Below are 22432 nucleotides of genomic sequence, written 5' to 3'. Positions count from 1 at the left end.
TTTGTCTGCTTTTGGTGTAATACTGGCACCTCATAAAATGAGGTAATAGTGCCTCGTAAGATAATCAAGAATTGTTTCTCTCTCTTCTATTTTTTGACAAAGTTTGTATACTAATTATATTATTTCTTCCCTAAATATTTGGTAGAACTGACCAGTGCAGCCATTTATACCTGAGTTTTCTTTGAAGAAAAGGTTTTTAATTTTAAATTCACTTTCTTCATAAAGGGCTTTTTTTTTCTTGTGTCATTTCTGGTAACTTGTTCTTTCAAGAAATATTCCATTTTATCAAAGGTGTCAAACTTATTGGCATAATATTTTACATAATATTCTTTTAATATCCCTTTAATGCCAGTAGGAACTGTAGTGAAGTTTCTTCTTTCATTCCTGTTATTGGTAATTTGCATTTTCCTTCTTTCTAGATTGTTCTCGCTAAAGACATATCAATTGCTTGATCATTTCAAAGAAAACTTTCCAAAACTTTTAATATAATCTTTCCATTGTTATTTTGTTTTCTATTTCATTGATTTCTGCTCTTATTTTTGTCATTTTATCCCTTCTACTCATTTTGAGTGTTTTCTTTTTCTAGTTGTGGTGGAATCTTAGATCTTCCATAAATAAATCATCATAAATAGATTTTTTAGATTTATTATCATCTTAGATCATCATAAATAGATCTTTCAAAGCTTTCTTGTTTTTGTATAATAAGTATTTAAAGCTATGTATTTCCCTCCAAGCACTGCTTTTGCTGCATCCCGCAAATTTGGTAGGGTGCATTTCCTTCATCATCCATTTCAGAATATTTTCTAATTTCCTGTGTGTGTTTTTTTATGTGACCCATCAGTCATTTAGAAGAGTGCAATTTGATTTCCATTTATTTGGGTGTTTTCCAGATACTTTTTTGTTATTTCTTTCTAATGCTATAGCAGCCAGAAAACATGCATTTTATCATTTAAATTTAAAACTTGATTTGTGGCCCAGCATACGCACTGATACGATAAATGTTTTGTGTATTGTTGAGAAGAATGTGTATCCTGCCGTTGTAGGGTGCAGTGTTCTATAAATGTCCATTAGGTCAAATTGACTGATAAAGGATACTTAGAAGATTCACGTCCTCTAAATCCTTATTCACTTTTATCTACTATCAATTCCTAAGAGAGTGGTACTGAAATCTCTCACTATGATCATAGGTTTGTCTCTTTCTCCTTTCATTTCTGTTTTTGCTTCACATACTTTCAAACTCTGCCATGGGTTGGATCCACATTCAGGACTTTGTAGCATCTTGATGAATTGATGTCTTTTGTCATTATGAAGTTTTCCTCTTTATCTCTGTCCTCAAGCCTCCTTTGGGATCTTGATGTTATAACTGCTGTTTGCCTGGTGTTTCTTTGTCTGGTCTTTTACTTTTAACCCATTGGTACCTTTATATCGAAAGTTGTGTTTCTTGTAGAAAGTATATGGTTGGTTATTTTATCTATGCTTTTATATTCAAGGGGGTTCATTGTAGATAGGATTTCATGAGCCTTGTTTTTTTTTTTCCAGTCTGGAAAAGTCTCTGACATTTAATTAGAGTGTCAAGACCATTTTAATTTAGTTAATTATTGATATGGTTGGGTTTAAATCTACCATTTTGCTATTTGTTTTGGTCTCATCTATTTTCCTGCACTTTTTTCCCTCCTTGCCTGCCATCTGTGGAATAATTTTTAGTATTCTCGTTTTTCCCCTTTATTAGCCCACAGCTATACATCTCTCTTCTCGGTAGGTTGCTCTAGGGTTTGCATTACCCATCTTGAACATATCACAGTATTCCTTCACATCCTCTACTGTTTCAGCTCCTAGAACCATGTAATGATGCTCTTCCATTGCCCCCATCCTCTCCACTGTGTCCTGTTTTACTCTTAAAGATGATATAAACCCTACAGTATGATTTCTTTCTTGCTCTATACAGTCAGTTATCTCTAAATGAAATTTAAAAGCGAGAAAACCAGCATCTTTTGCATTTAGTCCCATCTTTATCTTTCTTAGCACCCCTTTGTCGGGATCTGAGTTTCCATTTGGTATCATCTTCTCTCCGGTGGAGGAACTTTAACATTTCTTACGGTGCAGGTCAACCAGCCACAGATTCTCTCAGGTTTTATTTATCCTTCTTTTGACTTTATTTTTGAAAGACTTTTCATGAGCTGTAGAATTCTAGGGTTTGTTTTTGTTTTCCTTCAGACTGTAAAGAAGCTGTTTCTTCTTTGTCTTCGGGCTCATGTGCCCACTGCTCTGGCACCTCCCTTCTCAGGGCCCCAGTAGCTAAGTTCCAGAGTCAGAGCTGCCCGCAGGTGGGCAGGCGCCTCGCCTCGGGGTACGTCAGCATCCCTGACACTAATGGCTGGTGGAAGCCATGGCACAACAGTGTGGTGTGGTAAGCCCAGGGAGCACTGTCTGGCAGAGTGTGTAATGAACTGTAAAATTACTTGTGCTGTCAGCGGGCAGTGGTCACTGCTGCTGTTGCCTGGCTCTCTGCCTCAGGCTCACCTGCTCTGGAAAAGGGACTCTTTGTAGGACTTGGCCATTCCAAGCCCCCAAGGCCCTCTGGTCTTAAATGGCCTTGGATATTCCTCAGCATAGCCCCCAAAGGCCTCACGGCCCCCCACTACATGCTCCATCATTCTCTCCACTGTCTCGCCTGGGTAGGTCTAGGGCAAGAACCCCAGAAAGTTCTCAGCCACAGAATGACCTAGTTAAGGGGAGCACCACTGGGCCACAGTGGAGCCAATCTGAAATGGGTCTTGGGTGGAAACTTGGCCCAAAGATGTTGGATCTCGGCGGGCTGGTTGTAATTCAGGCCCACCTGGCTGTGGCGTTTTGGATTTTGCCGGATCACATTCTGACACCCTCACAGCCTGAGTGGTGTCTGCGTCTTTGGATGTGTTCAGGTTTCTCTCTCAGCCCCACAGCCTATGCGAGAAGTCCCCGGACACAAAGTGGCTCTGCAGTTGGGAAGGTCCCAGCAAGCTTTTGGGATCTGGTGTCGCTCAGGCTGTGAGGAGTCCCCCCTGCAGGCTCAGGGAGCAGCTGCTGAGCAGCGGGGTCCCCAGAACTGGGATATGGGCAAGGGCCCACCTCACAGGCTCTGCTCTGAGACACGGTTCTTCCTTCCCCACTCCTGCCCACCCCAACCCCCACCTCCTCCACCTTAGCGGGCTTTTCCCTCCCCTGGCCTCACAGTGGCTCTCACTTCTACCAGGTCACCCCTGTCCCCTCTTCCCCCCCAAGGCTCCCCAAGGTGGTATTTCATGCCTAGGAAACAGCTGCTAGTCACCAGGACCTGGCAGTTTGAAAACAGCCCCCCTTCAGTTTTTAGGAATAGTCACCTTTAGTTTCTTGACCAATATGATCACACATGTAGAAATTTCTCATTTGTTTTAGAAAATAAAAAACCAGTTTATTACCTTACAGTAAGAAATGTAACTGCCAAGAACCTGAGAGTGAAGCCCGTAGAAAGCAGCGCTCCTCTGAAGGAGGCTGGGCAGGCAGCGGGTCAGGCCAGAGGCTGCGGGGAGGCTGGGGCCATGGCCCTCACTCTCTGGCTTCCCGAGGAAAAGGAAAATCCCACCTCATTTATCTTTGGCCAAGCTCCTGTTAAGCTGCTTCCTTCCCAAATATGGACTTTTCTGAGGCCTCATTATTTTCAGATTGATTTTCCTCTTTAGCAACAACTTGAGTAGCTTTCCCTGAAGCCAAGCCTTGGAAGCCACCCTCCCACAGCGGCGTTTGCACTGGTCCTGCTGGTAGGGTCCCCCTAAACTGTGGACGATAACTGCCTGCCCTCAGTCCAACAGGAGTGGGCACAGGGGGCGACAGGGCAGGGAGGTGGCCCTGGGCTGGGACATGGGCTCCGTGGAAGCTGCTTCCACACTGACTGATGGAGGAAGGACCCGTGCAGAGGGGAGAGGGTGCCGCTGAATGATTCACTTGAGTCTTTTCTGCTGCAGACCTTTCCTCAGCCCCTTTGCCTCCTCACCCCTGTGGATCTGAGACCTGGGGCCGAATCCCCAGGTGGCAGATCTGGGTTCCGCCAACCTGGCTGGATGCAGTTACTCTGGGGAGGGGGGTGCTTTCTGCTCCATCTCACAGCGGTGGGGGTGCCGGGGCTCCTAGCCTCTGGCCTGGCTCCCGAGACTTCTTCATAAATGAGCGATTCTGCTGAACCGTCAAATCCGAGGAGACAGTTGTTTCCCCGGTCATGTCCTCCTCTTCCCCCACCCAGAGCTCAACGACCTGAGGGGCCCCGGGGCCTGGAGCCCAGGGGGGAGGGCATGCCTGCGTGAACCTAACTGTAGCTGGCAGGCCTTCCTTGCAGGGGAGAGTGGGTCTGTTCAGGAGAGGGCCTTCCTCTTACAGGAGCAAACACTGAGGCCCAGGGAAGGAAAGGGACCTGCTCGAAGTCACACGGCCTGTTGGTATCCAAACTAACACTTAAACTGAAGACCTGCCCTGCGGTCTCCCTAATGACTTGGGAACATAGAGAAAGAAAACAAAGAACTGCACTGGCAATTGGAAAGGCCTCAAAGTCTTCCAGGTGCAGGAATACCTTCCTCGGCCTCACTGACCCTCACATCAGCCTTTCCCCGTCAGTTCTGGGTCGGGGCTCATGCCCCTAGCATCCTGAGGGCGCCTTTGGCTTCCCAAAGGCCCCACGAGGGAGAGCTGCCCACTGCCCTTGGTGTCCTCCAGGAAAAATGTGCAGATGCCTGCAAATACAGAGCACGTGGCTGCTCCCAGCTGCACGGACAGTGACCCAGACCTCGGAGAGGAATAAAAGGAGCTTTGGAGAGCCAAAACTGCCTCCGCAAAAATAATCCCCCCACCCCACCCCACCCCAGCCTCACTCTGTGCCCGTTTTCTTTGAACATATGCTGCCCAGTGTACTTTTCTGGTGTTGCCATTAGAGACAGGCCTTCCCCAGGTGGCCCCTCTGCCGCCTGGCCCTCCGCTCTGCACGCACGTCTGCTCGTGCAGGCTCTGCACACCAGGCCCGGCAGGGCTCAGGGACGGCCTCCAGGGATGCAGCCTGACCGGGCACTGGTGAGGATGTGGGGCAGGGGCACGTACCTTTCCAACGGCGGGAGTTCCCGCCCGCTCTCCTGGCCCCAGAGAGGTCTCTTCTGTGGGTGTTCTTGGCCACCCGGCCCGCAGGGCATTGGAAAGGGAGGCAGCCCAGCCCCGTGCGTCTGAGCGGGCAGGGAGGCGTTGCCGCAGGCGTCAGGCAGACAGATGAGGTCACCTGGAGGAGAACTGCTGGTGATCATTTCTTCGCTACTTCACGCTTTTCTCTACAGAGCTTTTCCGTTTTTCCACCTCGAGTGTGGACCGTTTTTACAGCCAGCTTAGAATAATGGCCGATATTTGTGGCCGCACGGCAGGCCAGGCACTGTGCTGAGCGCTTTAGAGGCATGAACCCATCTTACAGATGAGGAACCAGAGGTTAAGCGGTTACCTAGCTGTACAAGGCCACAGTGGTGACACATTCCAGGTCTGTTTGACTCAGGGAAAAGCGTCTCTTACTTGGGCAACTCGATGGGAGGAGCTGCTTTATCCCCTTGTTTGTTTAAGACCCGCGTCGGCCTGGCGCCTCCCATGGAATGCAGTCTGAGACTCCAGCTCTGCAGGGACGGTGGGTCTCCCGCTCGCCCTCCCGCAGAGCTCAGCCAGGGCCAGGGCCCTCCTCGCCACCCTGCAGCCAGAAGAGGAGGCGGGGTGCCTGGAGAAGGTGTGCAGGGTGGAAAAGAAGATCTTTGCAGGGACCGTGCAGCGAGGTCTGGCCAAGGGGGCGGGTCACAGGGCGACTGGGTTGTGATTCACTTCACTTCGGATTCCTGTGGTAGCTCGAGAGCCAGGGGCGGCGTCAAGGAAAACCCTGAACTTGGACTTCTCCTAATCCCAAAGCACCATGATCCTCCCCACTACTCAGCCCACACGCTGCCGTCCATTCATTTGACAGGCTCCCAGTTGGCACTTCCTGTGTGCCTGGCTTGGGGACAGGAGGACCAACCAACCAGGCAGACATGGCTCCTAAGTGATGGGACCCTTCTCCCCACCCCGGGGCCCTACCTCGGCTCACTCCTTGTCGTGGACGCCCAGAGGCAGCTGCACGTGGAAAGTTCTTTATGTGATTACATGGACATGAGATGGTTTCCGAGGAGAAGCAGCCATGGCTGTCTTCAGGCCAGGAAAATGTAACCTAGTAGTTTCCAGCGACCTGCTCAACAGCAGTGGCGCCGTCTGGGGCAGATCAGTGGGTTCGCACGTATGGGTTGCCAGGCCTGGCTTTAGAATTGAGTTCCCCTGGCTTTGGCCTTGAGATGCATGTTTGTGTCGAGTGAAAGGAAACACTCCTTATTGTCCATTAAGGATCGTTCTTGCTGGTCTCATGCCCATTAACCAGGCTTGGGTGAAAGCCACAGCTCCTTGCCCCTGTCAGCTCACTCTAGGGGAGTGGGCTGCAGTAGTCTGGAGCCCGGCCCTCACGCACCCGCCTCGGAGTGGCTGGGGAACAACCTGCTTGTGCACCTTGCGAACCTGGGGTGAGACTCCAACCAAGATAAGGCAGGCGAGTGAACCAGAGGCCCTGGGAGGGGGTCAGCTCCCTGCAGGGCTTGACCCTGAACGGCACCCCTATTCCTTCAGGGAGACCCCCCTTGAACCCCAGGTGAGAGTGGAAGCTAACGGTAGGCCGGGCACTCTGCCAGGTGGAGGCGGCTGTGGGCAGCGGGGTGTCCTCAGCCTCACAGCGGCTGCTGTAATTGGAACAGGCGCCTCTATTTTTATGTCCTGTTTCTGCACCAGTGTTTATTTCCCTGGAGGAGGTGGGCCCTGCTTCCAGGGCTGTTCATCGTCCTGAGAATACTGTGTGGCTCTTGGTCACAAACTTCTGCCGCGTCGGGGAGGCACCAGGCTCTGTGGGCTTCCTGTCACTCGCGTGGACTTACGTTTCACTCTTCACTGTGGCTTGTGGCCTTGACCCTGTGCCCCAACCCCCTCCAGTGAGAGGAAAGGAGATGGGTTTCTTCGCCCTTGGGGATTTTTGCCAGCCTTCTGCTTGCTGGAGTCCGTAGCCAGTCAAGGGGGCCCGGGGACTGTTTTTCCCTGGGAAGATGGGAGATTCGGCTGCCACAGATGTGTCTGTGGGATGAGGGTTCTGCCCCTTGTCGCTCTAGCTGGAAGCAAGCCCAGGTTCTGTATGAGACGTGGGGGATGCATCCCTCAGGCGCCGTTCCTTGGCCTTGCTGATAGCTGTCCCTAGTTGGGGTGTCACCCCTGTACCCCTCTCCAGGAGAAGTTGCCGGAGAGCCCAGATGCGGTCTCACCAGGTCCCTGATGCCCTCAACACAGCCTGCGCTGGTCACCAGAGAAAGGGGACGGAAGATGAGCCACAGACCAAAGGCCAGGTCAGCGATGGTGCTCTGGCTTGTGTTTTCCATCTGCCTGCCAGGGGCTCACAATTTATTATTTATTGCTATCTGATTTTTCCACCCACGTAGATCCTGACACGCTTTCCAATGCCTTCAAGTCCAAGCTTCTCTGACTGTTCAGTCACCTGCCCCCTTTGGGAAGGGACAGCAGTCATCCTATTTTCCAAAGCTTTTTTTTTTCTTCTTTTTTTAAAATCATCACTGATTCCCTTTTTGCAGAGCTCTCTACAGGACTAGTGTCCCACAGGACCTACTTTGGGGAAGGCAGACCTGCTTTCCTTCTGAGTTCCCCAGTCAGGAAGGACTGGCAGTGCCTTGATGGCCACTCCCAGTGCCACCAGCCCTAGGTGGCTTCCTGTCCCATCTGACCTGGTCCACGTGCTTCACTCCCCAGGACCGAGCCCCCTGACCTGCCTCACGCACTGCACTTTAGGGGTGCTCATACTCAGTGCTCCGGCCTGGTGCCCCTGCCCCCTCCTCGCCCTGTGGTGTCACCCTCCCTCAGTGCATGCGTCTGGAAGGCAGCCACCTCCTCCCAGAAGCCCCTGGGGGTCCCACTCCAGCCCAGACGAGAAGTCCCCTCTCCAACAGTGTCACCCAGGGGCTCCTGAGCCCCTTCTCTGTCAGAGGTCTCAGGCTCCCTGTTCTCTCGGCAGCGCCCAGAGACCTCTCAGCCTCCCTCTCCCCCTGGCCTAAGTGGGGCAGTGCCTCGGCAGATCCTCCTTCAGGGTAGGGGATCAGAGGACCAGTGCCACCTGCTAGGCAGGGCTCACCTCCCTGCCTGCCCCCTCCAGGCATGGGCTGCACTCAGGGCTGGGTGCAGACAAGCTGCTGCCGTCCCTCTGCCTTCAGCCTGCGGGGGTATGGAGCGGCGGGTGCCACCAGGCTCTCTGCAAAGACCACACCGCCCATTCCAGCTCCCTTCTTAGGAGCCTTGGGGTCTTGGGCACGATCCTTAACTTTCCATGTCACCCTTCCCTCTTTGGGATGTGATTCTTGCCGCCTACCGTGCTGTACGTGGGAATGACACAACATATGGAAGCTCCGAGTAGGCAGCCGCTGAGCAGCCGTGCTGTTCATTCTCAGACCCAGCGAAGTCACTCGACTTCCGGTAGACCTGCCTCAGGGCCCGTTTCTCTCCGTTCACGGCAGCCGGCTGATTGCATTCTGCGATCAAATTCCGTCAGCTTAACAAACCTCCCGAAATCTAAATAAAAGTCACCAAACCTGCTGTAATTGAATTTTTGAGGCGCTAATGCTGCAGATTGGAAATGGCTGTTTTCTGCCAGGAGTGCAGCGCCCCCGCGGTTCTCACTTGAAGCTGATACCCACATGTCTGTGTCTTCCCAGAGGCCCTGCAGTGGGGTGTGTCTTCGCACAGCCAGACCACAAAGTACTAGGATGCCCTCCCTGGGCAGAGTCCTTCTGGCTCAGGATGGACTGAAAGCCCTCCCGTGGGGCCTCTGGGAGCCCCAGGGAGGTGTGGCCACGGAGGGAGGGAAGGGAGCACTGCCTGTCCTCATTAACCATGCTGCTGGCCCAACAGGGTACCACTGGGCCGGGGTGAGTCCTGCTGGTGATAGAAGTGCCCATCAGCGGCCATGGCACAGCAGAGTCACAGGCCACACTAATGCAGACTCCCCCCAGCCGTGCCAGGGGTGGGAGCCTTCACTACTCTCCCTGTGGAAGGCCAGGACGGGGCCTGGGGGTGAGCAAGGACACACAGACATTGAGACAACGTGTGTCCTGGGCCTCGGGGGAGTAGCCATTTGCCGGACGGAGTAGAGGGGGAAAGAAATCCAATGTATAGAGCCAAAGTGGAAAGGCACTGAGGCCTGAAGTGTCTACAGGGGCCACAGGGTGAGCTGAAGAGCCAGGAAGGAGAAAGAAGATGGGGCAATGGCAGGTGCTGCCGTGGGCCTTGCTGGGCATGGGGCGTGCGGTGTGGGGCATGGGGGAGTTTCTGCTCAGGACCCTGCTGGGGCCCCTGTGCTTGTCCCACCACCCCCACAGGTCTGCCCCTCGCTCTGCAGTCAGGACCCATCTCAGCACCCCCATAACACACACACACACAACTCATGCACCCTAGTAGCTGGGTGCAGGTGCAGAAGGCAGGGTGAGCGCTGGGCTTCCCCTGGCCTTGACCTTGGCTGTCCTGAGGCCCCTCCCCAGCCAGAGCTGCACTCACTTATCTCCAGCACAGTGTGTGAGGGGAGGGGTCCCTTGGCCATCTTGTGCCTTGACTCCCAGGAGCTCATGGGAAGATGAGGGCAAAGCCAGGCTCCCCAGAGAAATAAGCAAGAAACAGTACAAAATGGGGGGGCCCCAGGGCCTCTGACTCCCACATCCCCACCATGTCTCCCTGCCCCCTCCAAACCAGTCTGTGCTGCCTTTCGGTTTCTTGGCTCTAAGCTTATGTTTGCTGCCCCCTGACAGGGCTTCCCCACCCAGAAACCTGATCCATTTTCCTCCAAAGATGAAAGAAAAAATGCTGTACTTCTAAAAATAGCCTACCTGGCTCCACTGTCGTGTTTCCATGGCAACCCACTCCTTCCCAGGAGTCCCCCGGTAAAAGAGGGTGAAACAAGGTCCCAGCCCTGGCGTGGGCCCCCAGTGGGCTCCTCAGGCTGAGCTGGCAGTGAAAGGCATTGAGGAGCGCCCCAAGTGGGGAGCAGGGGCGGGGGCGCGGCCAACACACTGGGACTCCCTGTGGCTCCGGGCCTCTACCATTTAAAGCAAGCTCAAGGCTGGTTCTGTGCAAAAGTGAGCTGTAGCGATAAAGATGACCGGGATCCGGGTGGGCAGGGACCAGTAAGTCCCGGCTCTGCACTGGCTGCACACCGGGCACTTCGATCCTTTTCCAGAGCAGGTGTGGATATCCCCACGCACGTGGATGAACGCACTTACTCCAGGCCGCGTGCGGTCGAGGCAGGACTGCCAGGCCCAGACCCCAGCTCCTCTCTGAGTGGTAGGAAGACCTATGTGCCAGGCTTTGAGGGGGGTACACAGGGACTTGTGTGGTCTCTGTGCCCTGGGAGGGGTCTCCGGTTTAACGGGAGAGTGTCCAGGGACCACACCCCAGGGCAGTAAATCAAACGTGACGATCCACGGCAGGCTACCTCAGCCACAGCCCTTGGTGTGGAGCCAAATAACGGCCCCCAAAGACATCCAAGTCCTGATCCCCAGAGCCTGTGCATAGGTTACCGTATATGGCAGAGGGACCCTGCAGACGTTATTAAGGACGCTGAGATGGGGAGGCTCTCTGGACTCTCCAGCAGGCCCGCTGTCATCACAAACATCCTTCTAGGAGGGAGGCTGGAGGGTCAGGGAGACACTACTCTGTTGGCTCTGAGGATGGGGCCGCCTCCACACGCCAGAGAAGACACAGAAGCCTCCAGGAACCCTGACTTTAGGGCTGATTTCAAGGCCCTAAAACCCCTTGATTTTACAGCTTGTGACCTCCACAACCATCAGGTAACAAATGAGGGTTTTAAGCCACCGTTTTCATTCCCTAGGGCTGCCGTCACCAATGACCACAAACCGAACAGAAGCTTATCCTTTCACAGCTCTGGAGGCCAGAAATCTGAAATCAGGGTTTTGGCCGGGCCGGGCCCTCTGAGGGCCTAAGGAGAATCTGTTCCAGGCCTTTCTCAGCTTCTGGTGTTGCCGACAGCCCTTGGCATTCTTTGGCTTGTGAACACATCCGTCCCTCCAGTCTCTCTCTCTGTCATCACGTGTATTTTGGTGTCTTTACTCCTCCTCTTATAAGGACATCAGTCATATTAAGGAGCCAACCTATTCCAGTATGACCTCATCTTACCCAATTGTATCTGTAACCACCCTTCTAAATAAGGTCACATTCTGAAGTTCCAGGAAGGACATGAATGGGGAGGAGGGGGAGGACTAGCCAAGCCAGTATGGCAAGTAAAGGTTGGAAACTCATACACTCGGAGAGCTTGCCATGGATGAAAGGCCACTGCCAGACTCTGCTGGCCTGGCCAAGATGGACAGACAGTTGCGACTGCTGCCTTGTAATACTGGCAAACTGAGTTTTATGGATTTATTCTCTTCTTTGGTTTTTTTGGTTTTGTTTTGTTTTGTTTTGCTTTTTTAGACAGAGCAGGTGGGGGGGGGAGGGGAGGAGAGAAAGGGAGAGAGAATCCTAAGCAGGCTTCACCACACCCAGCACAGAGCCCAACAGTGGGGCTCGATCTCACAACCCTGAGATCGTGACCTGAGGGGAAATCAAGAGTCTGAGACTCCACTGACTGAGCCACCCAGTGCCCCAGGATATATTCTCTTCTCACAAAAGGAATTCATTCTTGTGTGTAGCTGGTGAAAATTGATGGGTATTTTAGGAATCAGTACTTCTCTAGAAACGGTGGTGTCTGAAAATAGCTTGGCCCATTGGTTTCACAGGGTCCCACTGTCCCCAGAGCTGCCTGACCCTGGTCTCGAGCTCCGAGTCTGCCTCAGAGGCCGGGTCGGTTTGTTCTTTCATGTTCCGCCGTCTGGAACTTGGCAGTGCCACTGGCTGAGGAATGTCAGGCCGAGCTCTCCGCAGTTACCGAGAAGTCACTTTCATGCCAAGGTGCAGGCCCTCTGGCCCTGCGTTGTCCCTGGGCAAGCTGAAGGGCAGAGTCTGCGTCTCCGTCTAACAGGTCCAGTGTCCTTGTTTCAGAAGCCACAGGCACCACGGACGGCAGAGCCCCTCAGCAGGCTCCTGCTTAGCCGCTTTGCTGTGGAGGTCTGATCTGAGTGTCCGAAGCATGCCAGGAGCCGCGGCGCACAGAGCACGGGCTGAGGAAGCGTGGCAGGAGTTCAGAAGGATGGCCCTGGCAGCCCTGCAGGGAGGCACGGCAGGACAGCGGCTGGTCCTTTGCAAAGCAGGCATGAGCGATACCAGTGCGGGAGGATGGGGGGGAGGATGGGGAGGCAAAAGCCCCCTGCTGCCTGCCTCCCACTGGGGGCCCTCATCTTGCCCCCTCCAGCTCTCCTGTCCTTCCTCCAGTTAGCTTCCCAGGGGTCACTGTCCTCGGTGAACCACGTCCTTGGAGGCCAGCAATGTGCGGATATGGGCTCCCACCTGACTCTGGTGGTCTTGGCCCACACGCCGCCTGCCCTGAGCCTCAGCCCTCTTGTGGAGATGAGGGCACAAGGTGGCAGGGTCTCTAGGGCTCCCCAGCGCAGACCTTCTGGCTCTGTCCTCTTCTTGGCATGCCTGGCAGTCTCGGAGGGGGAGGGAGATGATGCAGGTCAGCAGGGAGAGGGCAAGACTTTGAGATGCTTGCATTAGTCCTGCGAAAAAGAGAAATCATCGTGCAGGGTGAGGGTGGGCACTCGCCCCAGACCGGAAGTCCGTGCACGGTCTCACAGAAGCTAGGGCGGCCTCTCCTGGCCTTACCGAGTACCTCCCAGGCCAGCCGCACAGAGCTCCCCCTCCGTGTGGCCTGCGCTGGGGGAACCGGCCATGATGGCAGCGCAGGGTACGTGACACCCAGGTCCGCCACTCATGCACATGGGACCCATCCTGCTCTGAGCCTCAGTTTCCTTACCTGTAAAATGGGGGTGCTAAGGGTGCAAGGTTAGGATGCTGCCCTCTCAAACACCTGCTTCATCGCTGGACAGTGGGAAGCAGCCTTTTCCAGAGCTTGCTTCCTGAGCTGCCGCAGAGCCAGCCAGAAGCCAGATGAGTGAAGCAGAGCCATGGACGGCAGGGAGGACAGTGGAGGCAGGCAGTGAGGGGCCCTGCCCAGTGCGACAGGGCCTGTCCTGGAGGGAAGGGGAAAGATGAGACCGCTGAAAGGACCGAGCTTTGACAGGGAGGATGGGCAGAAAGATCCTCACCGAGCAAAGGACAGGGGCCATGTACACTTTGGGGTCCTTTCACTGGCCCCTTTGCTCACACCTGCTGCCCAGTAAAGGTAGTCCCCTGGCCTCTCCTGCCTGCCCCTCTGCTGTGCTGAGAGAGAAAGTGAGCCCCAGTACTCTGCCCCTGCAGACCTGAGTGCCCCCCAGCGCTGTGGGCTCCTGATGGCAGTGGCTGGCGCGTGGCATGTGATCAGAGGGGCGGAGGCTCTGATAGCAGGGGCATAAAGCGGTATTCCCCTCTCCCTCCCCCCGCCATGGACTCCCCACCTGGGAAAGGTATCTGGGTCATCTGCCCCGGGTCCCAGGCTCGGAGCCCTCAGCAAATGCATCTTAGCCATTTAGAAAGAGCCCGCCCAAGGTCTAGGCCATATCTGACAGAGTAGGGGCTCTGTAAAAGCTAATTACAGCGGCCATTGCTGCTGCTTCGGTGTCTGACCTTGACCAAGCCCCTCTCCTCTGTCTGGGTCTTGGTGTTCCCCGTCTGAAAGCAAAGGCATGGGCCTGGATGCAGTGGGCATGAGCTGAAGTCGCCCGTGCTCTGGAGGGAGTTCAGGGGCCAGTCTGCCCTCTTGGGTTCAGCCTGGCCTTTCCATGACTGGTGTCATCTGACGGCCCAAGAGGCTGCCAGAACGCTCTCGCTACCCTTATATCAGCTGACCGCAACTGAAGGAAATGGGAGAAGTGAGTGGAGCAGAAGACAGGACTGGGTGAGAGACTTGTCCTTTATCTGAGGGCCAGAGTCTGCCTCCCCCAAAGCTCTACCAGTTGTTCTGAACAGAGACAGAGCAGCAGCTAAGAAGGAGGGGCCCGGAAAAGTAGAACATTCTCTGATGCTCTCCACAGCCGCCCTGCGGGACAGGCAGCAGAGACTAAGCGGCCACCGTGGCTCTGAGCCCGGGGCCCTCTCACCCCCTTCCTCTGGGGCACAGCACTTCAACAATACCGCTTTCCCACCCCCACTCCCACCCCCACCCCCCACTCCTGGCTCAACCCCTGACCGCATGCAAGACGCCACCTGCTGGGGAGACACTGGCTCCTTCCCAGTCTCCACGGAAACCTGGCTGGGGCCAAGCCCAGGTCTGCGCTGGGTCCTGGCTGATGAAACGTGTCACCCTTCCGGTGCTTGGGTGGACTTCCTTTCGTGAGAGGACCGGCATTGTCTAGGAGGTAATGGAGAGGCACTGAGCTCCACCAGCACCTGAAAACCTGAAAAGCACCCAAGCACACTTGAGTGTGCTTCTCCCAGGGTTGGATCTTGTTTCCCAGGCCAGATGTGCAGAGACCCTCAGTGTGGCGGCAGCGGCTGCTGATCCCACCACCTGCGGCCAGCCTGACGCCCAGGTGCTTCCCTGCCCCCTGTGGCGGGCGTTGCTGTTCGTGCTGTACCCGTGAGGATTCCAAGGCCCAGAGTGGGGAGACAGCCCCACAGAGCAGCAGAGTCCAGCGTGAACCGGGAACTCAGGCATTCAAGCCTGATTGCTCTGACCACCGTATTTTTATGTCACCAGGACACCCTGGCAGCCCCCTCCCCCAAGGGCTGCTCAGTGTACTAAGTCGTGGCCTTCACAGGGGCTTTGAGGTGGGCAGGGGGCTCCTCTGTGGCCCAGGAGCGTGGCTTTGACCTGGCCCTAGATTTCAGTTGCTGCACTTCTTGTATTAATAGAGTTGCAGAATTTCGATAGGATTTGACGTTTGTGGATAGGTTAGTGTTTGCTGTGCGGTGGAGACGTGGATTGAACAGAGGGGACAGGCGGGGCCCTAAACGCTTGAGAACCCCCGAGGCCGTAAGTAAGCTTGAGAGCCACAGGCCCGAACAGCCTTGTGCATACACGTGTTTGCCTTCGTTTGGCCCGAACTCCCCCCAGTAGAGTCCCCCCATCAAAGGAAGAAGCGGCCACGTAAGTAGAAGAGCCATTTCTGTGGCTCTTGAGGGGTGGCTGCTGGCTTATCCTTCCGAAAGCCGAAGCTAATTCAGTGCCATTCATTTTTCCAATTCGAGTGGTGTCACAGTAGTTTTATTTCCGTCTCTAATAAATGAGTTTCATCTCTCTTTCTAACGTGAGTCTGCTCCTTGCAAGGACCCCTGACCCCAGACTGAGACCTGGAGACTCGGCGTGGTCAGAGTTCATCGTGTCAGAGCCAGAGGCCCCTTCGTGGTTCAGCTCGGCTTCCGCCCAGGCCTGAGTGGGGGATTCACCGCGCTGCGCTCAGTCTAAGTCTGAACAGCCCATGACACTGTGGGGAAGTGAGCAGCTAGGCCACATGGCAGCTAGGCCCTGTCCTCGAGCACTGGCCACAGATGGGGACTGCCTGGGAGTGTGGTTGTCACTACACGGTCATGGCCTTGAAGCTGGGTGGGTGCTGCCATCAGCACTTCTGGGCTTGGTTCAGACGTCCTGTTCTTTCTAGCCCCTGGCCTCCTGTGGCTACTCTGGCCCGGCCAGGCCTCTGGCCTCTTTGTCCCTTCAGTCTGCTCAGCCTGCCACTTGCCACCGGTCTCATCTTTCCCATGGATCTCTGCTCAAGCGCCCACACTCCCCCTCTTGCCAAGGGATGAGGGCTTTTCTGCTGAGCCAGAGGCCCTTTACCATTCCCCCCTCCAACTAGCTCCTCAGTGCTTCGTCCCTACTGCTCAGGCCCTTCTCCAGACGCTGCCCTCCCGTGTGTGACTCGCGCCCTCTGTGCATGCCGCTGAGGCCCCCTGGACAGGCCTCCTGAGAGACGCCCAGGATCATTCATTCCTTCACTCACCCGCCCCCTCCCTCTCTCTTGCCCCACCCCATGCACCTGCCCTCCCTTCCTCCCTCCTCCTCCTCCTGATCTCACTGTCCCTCTGGGAGAGACTCTCCCTGCCCATCCCCATAGAATACACTGTGCTGGTCAGTAACCGCTGACCCAAGATTCTTCCCATCCCTCCCCCAACAGCACGGCCCATGACTTGGGAGCAGAACAAGTTCCGCCGGACCTGAACTTGGACCCTAAGAGCTGCTTATTAACAGGTTAACTAGAAATGTGGTTACCCACCTCTGCCCACCACACAGGCAGATGCTCAGAGGTGGACTAGTTGTGCTTCCTGCTTAGAGCACGGTGTGGGTGGGGGGTCCCTTTCAGGCTGACCCCGCAGCCAGCATGTCCCCACATGGCCCTCCCCGTGTACATCAGCCCCTGCTCTGACTGGTTGGGTTCTGGCTGTGACACATGGTGAACCCGGCAAGGTGATGGGAGATTACACTGTAACCAAGAGCCCAGGCTCTGCTGCTCCACAGACCTGGATTTGGATCCGGCTCCGCCCCCTTTAACCGCAGCGCCCGAAAAGGGTGGCTTAGTGTCTGAGGACGTGCGTTTTCTCCCCTCTCACTCTCTGCTGACCGCCGTGAGGCTCAGCATTCACGCTGATCAAGCGAGTGGCCCAGGCACTGGTACAGCCCGTGTGGTCTGCAGATGCCGGGTCATTTCTGAGCCGTCGCTGGGCTGGCTGGAGCGGGAAGCAGGAGAGCCCGTGCCCCAAGCCTGGATGCTGGCCCACGGCCCCAGTGGAGGCTGCACCCCAGCTTCCAGCCCACTCGGGCCCCATGCTGCTGGCTGTCCTGGCACCACCACCAGCTCAGGGCATGCTCAGAGTCGTCACTCAGCCCTGGCCACCCCCACGCACCCTGTCTGCCTTGGGAAGAAATCTGTTCCCTCACAGTATGTGCCTTTTTAAAAAATTGCGTATCTTGGGTTACAGATTTCCTTTACAAAAAAAAAGAAGAAGAAGAAGAAAAAGAAAAAAAGTTTTGTGCTGATTATTTCTGAAACAAGACATTTCAGAACCCCCCTGGCAGTTACAGGCTCTAGCACTCACCTGCCGGCGGCCGCTTTATGGTCGTGTGCCCCGTGCGGCAGCAGCAGCAAACCCTGGCCAGCTGCCCACTCCCCCACCCGTGGCAGTGCACCCCCCGCCCCGAAGTCCCCCCCACCCTGCGACCCTTTGAACAGAGGCAGGGCTGGCAGCGGGCTGGGCTCCAGGCACCCCGGACTCCCAAGAAGGGCCACCCTGAGGGCACCCGGGTGGCCCTGTGAGAGGTGAGAGGGATCGGCCTGGAGGAGAGGGGTGCCCGCCTGGCCCGCGCACAGAGGCTCCAGCAGCCTGGCATGAAGAGCATGGCCGTGGAGGCAGACAGACTAACCGGGTGGCCTGGGTCCTGACTGTCTGATCCTCAGCTACCTGTCTGTCCCTGGGGGGTGGTATCATCCCTACGTGGACAAAAGGCATTTGATAAATGAGAGCGCCCTTGCTCGTGCAGGGGGGATGGGTGGGGACCTGTAGGAGGATGGCCCGGGGCAGAAGGGAATGGGGGGGGATGACTTTGGCCCGGGGGTCTTCAGGCAGACTTAAGATAGGGGGCATTGGGCTGGGGCTGGGTAGGGGTGAGGCCTCCGAGGAGGTGGGGGAGGGAGGAGGAGGTTCCCGGCAGCAAGGACACAGTGGGAAAGGCCCCACGCCTGAGCACTCAGGTGGTGCGGGGAACAGGGCAGTTCGGCGTGGCCGGGTGTGGGCGTAGAGCATAGGGCAGAGTGAGGCCGGCGGGAAAGTAGGGGTCGGCTTAGGCTGGGCCCGTGGTGTGGGGAAAGGAGCCGGCCTTCATCCGGGGTCTCTGATCTGTGACAGGAGCTGCTCCTCGCCGCAATCTCCATCCACCCAGCACCGTTCACCCTGGCCTGTGTGGCGCAGCTTAGGGGGCTGGTGCCCTGCATGGAGGCAGTGCCTGTAGGCCGGCCCCCTCCAAAGCGCGGGGCAGGCACTGTCTGTCGAGCTCCCACTGACGGGAGGGCCTGTGCCCTGGAAGGCCGGCGGGGAGCAGCAGTCGGCACCGTCTAGGGCACTCTGTTTTGAGTGGCTCTATCTGCTGCTTCTTCCTGGGCCCAGGCCATGTGGGCTTCTCGGTGCTGTTTGGTCAGTTAATAACCGTGGCAACTCTTTTTCCTTCCACAGATGACTCTGGGGACGACGACGACGAGACTGCCTCTCCAGCTGACAAGAGCGAGCTACACCGCACCGTCAAGAGCCTCTCCCTGAAGTTGGACGACCTCAGCACGTGCAATGACCTCATCGCCAAGCACGGCGCTGCACTCCAGCGCTCTCTGAGTGAGCTGGACGGCCTCAAGATCCCCTGTGAGAGCAGTGAGAAGCTGAAGGTCGTGAATGAGCGGGCCACCCTCTTCCGCATTACCTCAAATGCTATGATCAACGTAAGTGCCCACCCGCACCACTTGGCACAGGCCTCCCCAAAAGGGAAGTGGCTCCCTGTCGCCGGCACCACAGTCCCCGAGTAGGTGGTGGCCAGGGTGCTTGACAGACCAGGGCGCCACTACTTGGTGGCTTCAGGGCGTTTCCCAAAGCCTCCTGCCCTCTTTGTAGTCATCTGGTGGGAACCAGAGTGGGGTGCGGAATCCTGATGGAGGCTTGCAGGTGCGTCGAGCCTAGGCGAGGAGAGCCAGGGCCTTAAGCTGAGCAGGTGGTTCTGCACACACTGGGGACAAGGCTGCCATGCCGATCTGCAGCTCTTTCCCCTAGTATGCCACTCAGAAGCAACGGGATCAGGGCCCAGGAACCACAGGGGCAGGCTTGCAGGTGGAGGACTGGCGTCATGGGTTCCCTTAGCCAGAAGAGCTTAAAGATGAGCCTGCCATGGGTCATGCCAACCTGACAGTAGCCAAATGAGTAGCCACAGTCTATAAACTGAGAGGCACAGCCTTGGGGGTCACCGCTTTCCACGGGGTTCTGGAAGCCACATTGCGGTGACTGGGAGCTGGGCGGGTCTCTCCGTTCTGGCAGAGATTATATGCTTACCTGTGCTTCTGGGCCCTTCTTCCTCCTGCTTGGTGATTTTTTCCGCCGAGACGTGTGCGCTCTTTTAGGCGTCCACCCTGCAGACACAGGTCGGACTACAACAGCGTCCTCCCACGGACAGCTCCCAGAAGGGGCACGCTGGGAGCAAGGAGACCAGAGAGGCGAGGTGTGGGGAAATGGGGGCCCCCTCAGAGGCAGAGGCCCACATCCAGAGAAGGTGGCTCGGGCAGGCCATCAGGCTGGCCAGAAACAATGCGCAGCACGGGTGCACAGCCTCCAAACTGAGGGCATCCAACCAGAGCAAGGCCAGGAGTCGGGGCTAGGCTGTAGGCCCAGAGCAGGGTGGGAAGGTGGAGGCTGGAGCCCCCGGTGAGACTGTGGCCATCAGAGACTTGCCCCATGCCTGATTCACGTGGACTGTGGGCGGTCCCTGTGGGGAGAGTAGACCACACCCACCACCCACATGCTGGTGTGGGGCTGCGGGGGTGCAGGAGGAAGCCTGAGGAGTCCATGCCCAGGGGCCCGCGGGGAGGAGGTGCCCCTCTTCCCAGGCTGCTGGGCCGCACAGCCCGCAGGCGCTCGGCTCCCTGCGCTCTGCGCAAGCGCAGACCTTTGTCCACAGCGCTCAGGGGTGCATGGGGGGGTACATCTGGGGGGTGCCCACTGAGATGCTGCCCTGCGAGTCGGTCTGTCTTGGGTTTGTACTGGCGTGGTCCCGTGTTCCCCCGCTCGGGCCGGCCGGCCTCCTTACAGCCCCCAAACTCTTAGGGTCTGGGTCACTGCTCTTGTTCCGGGGACAGGCCCAGATATGAAGCGCTTGATGACAGAATGACGCACTCATGTTTCCCTGCCCGGCCCGGAAGCCATCACCCGCTTGCGGCTTCCCCGGCACTGCCTCCCCGCCTGCCGCGACGGAAGCCGCTTTGTCTTGAGTGAGCAGTTTTGGCTTTTCCCAGATAATGAGCTCCTCAGCTGGTGTCTTTAGCAGAATCTTTTATCAGGCATCAGAGACTCTGTGTTAAGAAGCCATGAAAACCGTGCACCATCTAAGTGCATAATGAATTGTTTGATGGGAAGCCAGCCCCTGGGGTGGGTTACAAAAGCCTGTTTGCAGTTCCAGCACCCGGAAAGTCAACCCAAGTGACGGAGAGCTGCACCCTGGGCTGGGCTCCGCCCACCCGCCCCCTGACTTGAACCTGATGCGAGGGGCCCTCCAACCTATGTCCCTTGTGGGGGGTGCACCCAGAAGTGAGGCGCTGGCCCCAGAAGGCTGTGCTAGTAGCCCAGACTGGTGCAGAGGCCCACGTTTCTCCTGGAGACCCTTCTTGATGCCGCTCCTCGCCTGGCAGGAACTGAGTCAGTTCTGGGAGGGCAGTTCACATACGCGGTTGTCAGACACCAAATGTCTAAACTCCCACTGTGTGCAGAGGCCCCCCAGGCAGAGCACACTGGCCAGGCCTTCGCCTGGCAGGAACTGAGTCAGCTCTGGGAGAGCAGTTCACATACGCGGTTGTCAGACACCAAATGTCTAAACTTCCACTGTGTGCAGAGGCCCCCTGGGCAGAGCATCCCCACTCCTGGCCAGGCCTTCGCCTCCACCCCTGTTACAAGGAGGGGGTCAGACCAGGGATCTGTAATTAAGGAAGCCATGTGCATTCACACTCAAGACTACTCACCCCTTGCTACAACCTTGTTAATACCATTAGGTATTGTTAGCACAAGGTGGAAACCGAGGCTCAGAGAAGTCACCCGAGCTGCCCAGGGTCACCCAGCTGGTAGATGTCTGAGCCAAGATGCAAGGTCAGGTCTGTGTGGCTCAGTGGGGGAGAGATGGCCCCCACACTCTCAGAGGCAACAAGGATGAGACCCCCAAGGGTGTCAAAGGCCCCTTCCCCTCAGCACACAGACTGGGTGGCCTTGCATCCACCAGGGCAAAGTTCCCAGTCTCAGGAAACTGAGTCCCTGGTATGTCTCTTACCTTTAGGCTGCAGCCACACCAGGGTCCTTCCTGGGAAGCTGGGGGCTCAGGATGTGTGGAAGCCACCCCCTCTGTCCCCAGAAGGCACAAACCAGGATCCCCCAGGTCATTCCAGTCCTTGCTGTGAGAGGAGCAACCTGTTTCTCCCCACTACTGAGATCCCTTTGCAACTCCACTCCCCCCACCGCCCACCCTGACTGATACGCGCCCTCTGTAGGGAAGCTTCCAATATCACCCATGCCCGAATTTGGGGGATCTTTTTCCACCTCGTGGGCTCTGATTGAGCCTGAGTTATACAAGTGGAGCAGAAAATGAGGGATGGCTGGCCAAAGCCTACAGGGAAATGCATCCCTCAGAGGGCCCTGGGCAAGTAGCACCCTTCCCACACAGAGAGGGATCGGCTGCGTCGCCTTCACTCTTCCCCAACATGGCCAAGAATCTAGGGTTTTTTATCCTTCAGGAGAAAAATCTGAGGGACAATTGAATCTCCTTAAAATTTGGGAAAGGGCACTGGTATCACAAGCCTGTAGATCCCCAGCTCCCAGCAGGACAGGGAGGGAGCTCTCCGGACAATTCCTAAGACCCCAGGAGCCATGGTTAGTGATGCAGCCCATTCCCATGCCACTGCCCCCGGGGGGCCTGTGTGGTGAGACTCACCTCAGTTGAGCGCGACCCCTTCCCTTCCGTAAGCGTTGGAGGGAACAAGACACTCAGAGGAAGTTTCTGGATCAGGAATGTTGAACAGTGCCACAGTGTTCCACCTCTTTGTGTCTTTGCCTGTGCTGTACCTTCTAGAACTTTCCCCACCCTGTAGATACCTGGTAGATCCCTTTTCATCCACATGGGCGTCACCAGGGCTGGGAGGCTGTCCAAGCTCCTTGTCAGGAAGCCATTCCTTCTGGCTAGAACCCTCTGGAACCCATGGGAAGTGCTGTGCCTCGCTGAGCCTACTGTGCACTTTCCCCTGTTACTCTGACATCTGCCCCTACCAGGCTTTGTGCCTCCAAAGTGAGACTCGGATTTTAAGTCACCTGTATCCCCAGCAGTAGTAGTAGCCCAGTGGGAGTGCCTAATATGTGTTGTTGCAACAAAGTGGGTGTCATATCTCAGAAAAGAAAATTCCAAGTAGCCCGTGCCTCATGTTTGCTTGCTGTTACCATTTACAAGGTCATTCTTGTTGCATTTCCTCAGCCGAAAAAGGTCAACGAGGAAGTGGGTCCGGCGCCCAGCCCTTGGCCGGCGCTGCTTGTCCCTGCCCCACACCACTCTTGCCACTCCGCCTTCCAGAGA

General features: G+C 56.1%; 1 protein-coding gene across 4 annotated transcripts in view; it reads left to right on the top strand.

The window, feature by feature from the left end:
• The window catches only part of OSBP2 (oxysterol binding protein 2), a 164706-nt gene that overhangs the window by 114063 nt on the left and 28211 nt on the right, over positions 1-22432 (top strand). For all 4 annotated transcript variants that reach the window (XM_034638743.1, XM_019795657.2, XM_019795656.2 and 1 more), the window contains one exon: positions 18307-18563. In XM_034638743.1, coding sequence (XP_034494634.1) covers positions 18307-18563 — 257 coding nt within the window. The remainder of the gene's footprint in view (positions 1-18306; positions 18564-22432) is intronic.

The sequence above is a fragment of the Ailuropoda melanoleuca genome, chromosome 12 (assembly GCF_002007445.2).
Source record: "Ailuropoda melanoleuca isolate Jingjing chromosome 12, ASM200744v2, whole genome shotgun sequence".
NCBI classification, from domain to species: domain Eukaryota; kingdom Metazoa; phylum Chordata; class Mammalia; order Carnivora; family Ursidae; genus Ailuropoda; species Ailuropoda melanoleuca.
The sequence above is the reverse complement of the archived record's forward strand: the minus strand, read 5'-3'. Positions and strand labels throughout refer to the sequence as shown.